The 9,499-nt window shown below is 31.1% G+C and overlaps 1 protein-coding gene across 1 annotated transcript; it reads left to right on the forward strand.

The window, feature by feature from the left end:
- The first annotated feature begins 1,340 nt into the window (after positions 1–1,340).
- On the forward strand, positions 1,341–9,186 carry LOC143056988 (uncharacterized). Its single transcript, XM_076230210.1, has 6 exons — positions 1,341–2,124; positions 4,275–4,455; positions 5,204–5,289; positions 6,041–6,241; positions 8,328–8,467; positions 9,112–9,186. The coding sequence occupies exons 1-5, from the start codon at positions 1,671–1,673 to the stop codon at positions 8,333–8,335; spliced, it is 930 nt and encodes a 309-aa protein (XP_076086325.1). The 5' UTR covers positions 1,341–1,670; the 3' UTR covers positions 8,336–8,467; positions 9,112–9,186.
- Positions 9,187–9,499: the final 313 nt, after the last annotated feature.

Raw genomic sequence — 9,499 nt, forward strand, 5'->3', positions numbered from 1 at the left:
ATAAAGGGCCCCAAAATTACTAGTGTAAAACCATTCAAACGGGAAAAACATGCTTAGTAGATGTTCGTAAAAGCCAAGAAGGCGTATGATACGATTAATAGGACATTGTTATAGGAAAAATTCACATCTCTGGGGGTTGATGTCAAAATGTGCTGTAAATGGCCATAAATTCCCTTTATAATGGGGTCATGTGCTCGATCAGAGTCAATAGATTCAACACAGATTGATTCACTGTAAACTGTGGCTTGAAACAAGGTTGTCCACTTTCTCCTTTATTATTTAACATTTTCATAAATGAATTCGCTGTATAATTAAAATATTCTGATTTTGGTGTTTACATTGGGGAAGAAAAGGTATTATTTTATTGTATACTGATGATATCGTACTGTTAGCAAATACTTAAAATTAGTTACGTTCTAATTCATAACTTCAAGCGAACATAAATTATTTACAAAATAAACTCAACACCTTTGTATGGGATCAGCTCGCCTGACAGTGTGCAGCAAAGCTTTAATTTTATTAAAGACAAATGCAGCGTAAAAAATGTTCATCAGTGTTACTGTCTGCCTACGGTAGAAAAATAAAAAAAAAAAAAAAATCGGGAAAATTTCCCGAATTTTTCATTGTACTAATGAACTCAAAATCGTTAACTTTTTTTTATGTCATGTTTTGAAATCCCGGACCGGCGCAGAATTCTACAATATACTTCCTTTTTCCGGTCTCGTTATGAATCTTTGAGTAAAATATATATTTATCAGTCTAGTATAAAAAGGAGGGAACGCAATACCAATTTTCATTTTTTTAAATAATTCTTTGATATGAAAAAACGTTACCTGACAAAAGCGTTTCTTTGTTTACATTGCATATGACGTCATAATTTAAATAACGTCACAACTAAAATCCCTAACAACAGAACCAAAATCGGAAACGTTACGGTATTTCCGTTTTCTTTTTTTAACAAATATTAAAGTTACAAAAAATAATGCATACAGACTTCGTCCCCATTTACAGGTTATGCCTGCCTCATATTAAAAAATAACACAAATACAATACATTAAGTCGGGTGGGAGGGTGGGAAACTTTACTGCACCAAAAGCGAACCTCGAATGACAATATCTTTAATATACAAAACCGCCAAAAGTATAGCACGAAATATTTGAAATGACCTTATTCAAATATTATGGTCAGTTCTAACTCGACCAATGAAAAACATTTAACCTATTATATACTTTCAAACACGTGTAATTTTATAAACAAATACACGTGGTAATGTTTCATGTACATGGATGTTCGCTACTCATTATTTTGACACCGTTTGCGCACCGTAGTTGAGAACGAATGCCGTAATATATTTTTTTATTTTTTATAAATTTAAAACAATGTATTTGACTCAAAGTTATCAGATATTATATCTTACCTTATTTTTAGTGAAATTTTGATTTTAAATCAATTTTAAATGTCAAATTAATCCAGAATATACGACAACAATATTTACGCGGTATTTCGCCTATTTCCGGCATTGTTTACATTGACACCAGACGACATCAGAAGACCCGTCAACAGATCGTTTACCAGTATATTTGAACATTTTTTAACCATTTTACATCAAACTTTTATATCTTATTTACTTTTAATATACATCGATGCTATTTTTATAAGATCATTATTCAATGGGGAGGTTTAGACACGGATTTTTGTCTTGTAAACAAAAACAGAAAATTGCGTCAATTAGGAAGGGTCAGAACATCAGACAAACGGCTCGAACAGTATTACTAGATCATGCATATACAACTTCATATCCATCGTCTTCATATAAACAACCAGACCTGTCAAATTTTATAAATGAGGAAGTCGTAGATGAAAACAATGTTAACATAACATCAGACGACAGCTGGAGAAATGGAAGAAGGGTCGTAGAACTTGGGGTATTGGCAGATCATCTCGCTGCGTGCAAACAATGTGGTCTTCCACTCTCTTTACAAAACTGTTTAAACATAACAACATGTGGCCTGGCTGTTGTCTTGAAAGTTTTATGTGTCAACCAAAGTTGTAAAAACATCAATGCCATACCAACAGGAAAACAGCACAACAGAATATGGGATGTAAATACAAAGTTAGCAACAGGTAAATGTAATCATCGCATCCCAGTGTCGGATCCAGAATTTTTCATAGATGGGGGCCCACTGACTGACATAAGAGGGGGCCCACTCCAGTCATGCTTCAGTATTTCCCTATATAAGCAACCAAATTTTTTCCCTAAAGCCGCCTCTGCATCCATTCAAAGATGTCTTACTTTATAAAATCTTTATAAGTTAAATAACAAACAAGTCTATAAATTGATAATACATGTAAGGCTGAAAGAAAAAATATGTGCGTTTCTTGTTCACCTGTAGCTACAAATGTATAATGTACATGCATGTGCAATCCTCTATTTTTTATCTCTCAAATATGTGTATTAAACATATAATATATTATGGATATTTTACACTAAGCATGTAGTGGCTGTTAAACTTCATATCTGATATCTCATCCTAATTTTCTCAATCATGTTTTTTTTTTCCTTAAAAAAATATTTTGATCCCATAATTTAGTCATGCCATATTTGATGAAAAAAATATTGTGGTCAAGAAGATGACAAAAAAAATATTCAGAATCTTGCTTTCCCCTAAATTAAAACCTTATACAGGTAACATATAGCAGGGGCGAATCCAACCATTTTAAACAGGAGGTGTTCCTAACCCAAGAGAAAAAAGGGGGGGGGGGTGTGTTCCATGTACATGTCCCTATTCCAATGCATTGATCGTCCAAAAAAAGGGGGGTTCCAACCCCAGAACCCCCCTGGATCCGAGCCTGTGAGTGTGAAGTGTTAAACTTTGATAAAAATAATTTGATGGAAAACTTACAAATAAAAAATTATGTTTACACATTGTGTGGAAAAAAATCTGACTAGAACAAACAGCCATAACCATGTAACCCCCTTTGAAGTGAATTAAATTGGTTTCTTCCCTAGAAAACTTTATACTGTAAATTCAGAAATTATTGTGAAAAAATGTGACTGAGTTGTAAATAATTTAAACTTGAATTTTGAAATATTTTACATGAATTTTTCTCAAAATCATGAAAATTTAAATACTGAAAATCTAAAATAACAAAATTGCAATAATGAATGTTCAAACTTCAAAGTAATTTCTGAATTTACAGTAGTTTAAATTATTTAAAACTTTAGTCTAAATGATAAGTACATTTCACACAATAAAATGACTTCAGATCTATACATGTACTTGTACATACATAAATATTGGCCTTCAGTCTCTGAGAGAACAGATTATAATTTTGCTACATTTAGCTGAAATTTTGATTAAAATTTACTTGATAAGTATCAAGCAAGCAGACTTACTACATGTAGTACAACGGTTGACCAACCTTGGGGGTTTAGTCAGACAATCATGTATATGTACAAAATGTATATATGATGTAAAAAGAAGGCAAGTTAACCATTTATGAAATGTTCATATTTGCTATTGGGTCTGTCTAACTCTTTATAAGTTCTATATAAATGTCCATGCACATGTATATGAATCATAATTTTAATTGCAAAAGTAACTACATGTATGTATGGACCATTGTTGGGAATTCCAGATATTTTCATCCTTCCACAAACATCTAATTTTAAATCTAAAAGGTTTAATAATACAAAGACACTTATAACCACACCACTTCTGACTGAGGTCACACACACAAATTATTGCGGTCAGAGTTTTAACTGTTAGATTTAAACCTTCCCCTTTTATATAAAAAAAAATTGGGTAATGAGTGGTATGATTGCAAATGGGACAACTCTCCACAAGAGACAAAATGACAAAGAAATTAACAACTTCAGGTCACTGTACGTCCTTCAACAATAAGCAAAGCCAGTACCTCATAATAAACTATAACAGACCCTGAAATTCCAAAGAGAAACTAATGTCCGAATTCATGCAGAAAAAAATGAACGGAAAACAAATTTATGATGAAGCACATATCAACAAACGACAACCACTGAATAACAGGCTCCTAATTACTTGGGACAGGCACATACATGTAAAAAATGTACTATTACATACAAAATATGTGGTGCGGTAAGTAGACATGTTAGATATGAAAAAGTGAAAAGATTATATAGGGTAAAACTAAGGCCCAACTTCAGGGTAGGCGGTTAGTCATCCCTTAGGGGGCTAGATTTATAACAAAAATCAACCTCCAGATTTAATAAATTTTGTTTTCTATTATTTTAGCATCAATTCATACTGGTCTTGGTGAAAGGCAAGTAAATGGTTTTCTATCCACATTAAATATACCTCCAGTTAGCCACAGAATGTTTGACCAACGACAAAATGAAATTGGAACAATTCTTGAAGAAATTGCAGAGAAATCGATGAAGGAATGGACAGAGAAAGAAAAGAGTATGACGAAAGAGTAAGTTAATCGAAATGATTTTGGAGTTTGAGGAATAGTAAATTTAGAAATTATTGAGTGCATTTATCTATTATTGCGATTTCATTATTTTAAACTAAAATGTGATTTAAATTTTTGCAATGTTGATAAAAATCCTTTTTACATAGAAATAAATTATAATAAATTTCAAAATGTGAGTTTGAATTATTGCCATATACATGTATTTCTAAACCTGTCGCAATTTTTTTCGCAATAATAAAAACAATGCAATAATTTCAGAAATAGCAGTATAGCTATAGTACTTCAATTTTAATGAAAGAAATTATTTAGTCTTCTTATAAATATTGATTGAAATTCATATTGATTAGTGGTTCTTAATATCTTGTCGTTCATGCAGGTTTCACGCTTCATTGAAGACCCATTGGTGGCCTTAATTCGGCTGTTGTGTGCTCTATAGTAGGGTTGATGTGGCTTTGACACATTCCCCATTTCCATTCTCAATTTTAATTGTTTCCTGCATGCTAAATCAGGACAAGAGCAAGTTATACAAATTACAATACATCCAAATTTCAGGTATAAATCAATGTTTATAGTCAATTTAGAATTTGATAAAAAGGCAGTTTTTAACATTACTTTAAAAATGGTGTACAAATAAAATAACATAATGTTTAGAAATTATTAAAAAGTATTATTTACAGTTTATCCCAGCTGCTATAAAATGATATACAGGTATCCATGTGTTACTAATTTCCATTTTTTTTACTTAAAGATGTAGTGGAAACAATGACATAACCGTAGCAGTTGATGCAGGGTGGCAAAAAAGAGGTAGTGGCAGATCGTATGATAGTCTCACAGGTAAGTTAAAGAAATTTTTATGTGTTTTATTACTTTGAACGACAAAACTTTATAGAAAGAAAATTAGACCTATAGTTGTTAATGTTTATGTCATTTTGGTCTTTTGTGGATAGTTGTCTCATTGGCAATCATACCACATCTTCCTTTTTATATAGACATAGATTTTCAAGCGATACACATATAACCAATTAAACATACACCGGGGAATTTTTTCTTAATACTACTCCACATGAAAATTTTCATACAAATAATTATGTCCGGTGTCTGACAGCTTAGGGGGTATTTAGTGTTATACATGTATATCCTTGTCCTTTGGTAAGAGTCGGCTGTACTGTAGACATCAGTCTGTCTGTTACATTGTCAGTCTATTTATATTTACTTATTAGTTTTATATTGTCTTATCAGGGCCTTTTATAGCTGACTATGCGGTATGGGCTTTGCCCATTGTTGAAGGCCGTACGGTGACCTATAGTTGTTAATGTCTCTGTCATTTTGGTCTTTTGTGGATAGTTGTGTAATTGGCAATCATACCACATCTTCTTTTTTTTATATAAATCAAATGTTTTCAAATTTGAAAACAATTATTATGATTATAATACATACACTTTAAGTTTGATTTTCAGTCTGATACCCTGTAGGGTTTTTAAATAGGAGCCTTTATGTCCTTGATACAGTCTTCTTTTATTTTTTATAAAATGTAAATTATTCTCCAATTTGAATGAATTGATTTATTGTATGAATTATTGTACAGGTCATTGCTCAATGATTGGAACAAGAACAGGCATGATATTAGATTATAGTTTAAGATCAAGAACATGCAGAGTATGTGTGACAGCTAGAAGGATGAAAAAGATACCTAAAGTACATACTTGCAGAAAGAATTATAGTGGGAGTTCCAAAGCAATGGAAGCTGACATGGTGGTACAAATGGTAGCTGATGCAAGAATAAAAGGTACGAACATTATGACGATAGTTGGAGATGAGGATGCTACAACCATAGCCAGACTGAGAAATAAAGTAGACAAGTCAATAATAAAGCTTTCGGATAGTAATCATGTCAAGAAAACCCTAGGAAAGAGTCTTTTTGCTCTGAGAAATAAACATTCTCGCCTTACTACAAAGATCATTTACTATTTTATGAAATGTTTTAACTTCTTGGTTGCACAAGCTAGAGGAAGACCAGAAGAAATATCAAAGAATTTACCTGCACTTATCTAAACACCCCTTTGGTGACCACACCAGTTGCGATCCCAGTTGGTGCCAGTCTTTTGAAGACTCTAGTATGAAATTTTCGCTCTTTACCATATGGTAAACCTCTAAAAGACAAGCAACTGCAGGCCTCATTGAGCACATTATTCAGTAATTACATAACACAGTCTGAAAAGCTAGCTAAACTTGAGAGTACACAAGGCAATGAAAGCTTTAATAATACAGTGGCTTCAAAAGCACCAAAAAACAGACATTATGGTAGTTCTGGAAGTCTTGGCTATAGGGTTGCCGCAAGTGTCATTCAAAAAAATAAAGGTCACAAGTACCTCGTAGATGTAAGAACAAAATTGAAAGCATATTTGAATTATTGTTAGTCTCCTAAACAAGCTTGAACACTGAATTTCATATGTTTATTCTAAAATCATATGAATACATGTACATTGTAGCCATTTGGATCCACTGAAACTAGATTTATACATAAACCAGCTGTAGCAAACTATTTAGTAATAATAATAGTTTTCATATTTGAAAAGTAATTTGTCTAAATATTGAACACAAAATTAAGTATCTCTCTAGCTTAGAATTGTGCAATAGGAGATACATTGATTTATAGCCTACATAAAATTTCAATTAACTTGGACAAAGGGAGATAACTCTCAAATTTGTAATAATGTACAAACAGAATATTTATAGTTCACATTTAAAGGTCATATATGTCCTGTAATCAAGTAAAACTGCCACTTTAGAATACATTTAAATGTATTAGTTTATCTCTATATATAGAGCTAAAACATATATATATACTGTATGAATAAATGGGTATATAAAACAACTTATTTTCCAAATTGCATGATTCTTAGATGGGTCTGCTACTTCAAGTTTGACATAGAAAACAAAATCATCACAATTCATGTTTGTTTGGGAGACTCTTTATTTTCCTAACTTTTGACAGGACATACTATGGTATACATTTCTGTCTGTCTTTGTAAACTCAGATTGAATTGCAGAATTCTTTTGGAACTAGTATGAGAATTAATACTAACTGAAACTAAAATTTCTCCTATAAAACCACAAAAATAAATCATTTCATGGATAATGGGGTACCATATTTGCTTCTGGCCAATCTGTTTATTATGATTATGACATTTTAACATTATTTAATGGTTTTTTTTTTCATTAATTGTTCACCTGTCAAAGGAAAGTTAGAGAGAAATAGGAAAGCAATATTTTTTCTACTTTTAGTTTTTCTAAAGAATTTGATGAATGCTGGCACATTGGCTTGAACACTATATAACTTATTTTAAAGTTTGATAGAATGTTTACCAACCAAATAAACATGATAAAAGGAATTACATTTTGCTCCAATTTTTATTCCTTTCCTTTGACAAAATAAAACAAATTGACAATTTATATATTGATTGCCACATTGCATTTTTGATTATATATTCATACTTTTTTGTTCTTGTTATTTCTTATGATATTAGATTACTATAAGTTCAAATTACTCATATCAGGCCAATGGCAATGGAGAATAAATTACATAACACGTAACAGAAAAACATATATTTTTATTAAAATAATTGTAATGTCATTAAAATCAGTATATATATATTGCTTTGTAATGGATAACAATATTTTCACACTAGAATAAAATAGTTTTTCAGTTCACAAATCAATGGGTGATAACTCTTTTCATGCCAGGTTAACTTAGTATATTGAATTCAGCAAAAAATATAAATATTTCGCCTTTCATATAAAGTTGGAAGGAATTTACTTACTCATACTAATGAATGAACAAATATTTATTTATATATATAAATACATTACAGGCAAATAGAACAGCTGGTCTTTCACCTGGTGTTCACACATCAAAAGTTAGCGCGCTGAGAGATCTCCAGTACAAAAAGAGAAAGGCAATAGCGATTACAAAGAAGGCTAAACTGAGAAGATTAGAGTTGAAGACAGAACGGTAATTTGAAAGATGCATTTACATAATAGATTAAAATATAAAGAGCCTGTTCAATGTTTCTTTTTAAAAAGATATTGATATAGATGTTTATGAGACCTAAATCCCAAAAACAAAAGGAGTGCAAATCAGCCATCAGATAGATAACTTTAATAAACCAAATTACACCCAAGAAGGGTATTTTGTAAGATAAATATATAATGAAGATATCTGTAAATTTGATGAAAATCCTAGTTGCTTTGAAATAGTTATAATTTTTTTAAAGACTTTTGTGGGAACTGCACATTCTATTTTATTTTTATCTAAAGATTAATTAAATCCTTAAACTTCACAGCAATACTCAGCCAATAGTCTTAACTTCATAACAAGCTAGGATTCAGTAATATCCATATATAACTGAAATAGCAGTATAATTTTATGAAAATCCAAGTTAATTTGAAAAAAATAGTAAACAAATTTGAATTTAGTTGACTATCTAAATTAAGTCTGACTGAAAATTTTCCCACATCCTATACTACCTATTTATTAAATCCTCAAATTTTATTGCAATAAATCAAACTTCCAAACAACCTGGCATTCTTTAAGATCAATGTATAATTGAGAAAAATGAAGAGTTTCATATTCATTGTTGAAAATGTTTTTTTCAGTAATCAAGATATATCAAGCTGTGAAGTGAGGGAAGGAATCAGTTACCAGTCAGGCATAGATATGGAAGAATCTAGATTTTTTTTCAATACACTTATTGTCCACACCACAACGTGATGGAGAGACCTTTAAAGTGATGCTCCTTGTCTGTCTGTCGGTCAGTCAGTTACTTTATTAGGTTATTAGGTCATTCAAATCTTGCAAAGCTGTTAGTCACCATATGTACTCGATCTTTTTACAACTGCCATTTATAATAATAATTCAACACAACTTATTGGAGATATTAGACGCTGATGTTTTTGACAATTCTACACTATACTAACACTTTTTAAATCCAACTCCTCAGAGAGTTATGGAACTTGATTTTTTTTAGCTTTCAAGATCTACACT

This window comes from Mytilus galloprovincialis, chromosome 13 (genome assembly GCF_965363235.1).
Source record: "Mytilus galloprovincialis chromosome 13, xbMytGall1.hap1.1, whole genome shotgun sequence".
NCBI lineage: Eukaryota > Metazoa > Mollusca > Bivalvia > Mytilida > Mytilidae > Mytilus > Mytilus galloprovincialis.

What these genes read in the sequence shown, in the direction of transcription:
- LOC143056988 (XM_076230210.1), top strand. Translation starts at nt 1,671, where the DNA reads ATGGGGAGGTTTAGACACGGATTTTTGTCTTGTAAACAAAAACAGAAA. An exon ending in AAATACAAAGTTAGCAACAG is followed by an intron (nt 2,125 to 4,274) that starts GTAAATGTAATC and finishes CTATTATTTTAG; the next exon opens with CATCAATTCATACTGGTCTT. An exon ending in GAAAAGAGTATGACGAAAGA is followed by an intron (nt 4,456 to 5,203) that starts GTAAGTTAATCG and finishes TTTTACTTAAAG; the next exon opens with ATGTAGTGGAAACAATGACA.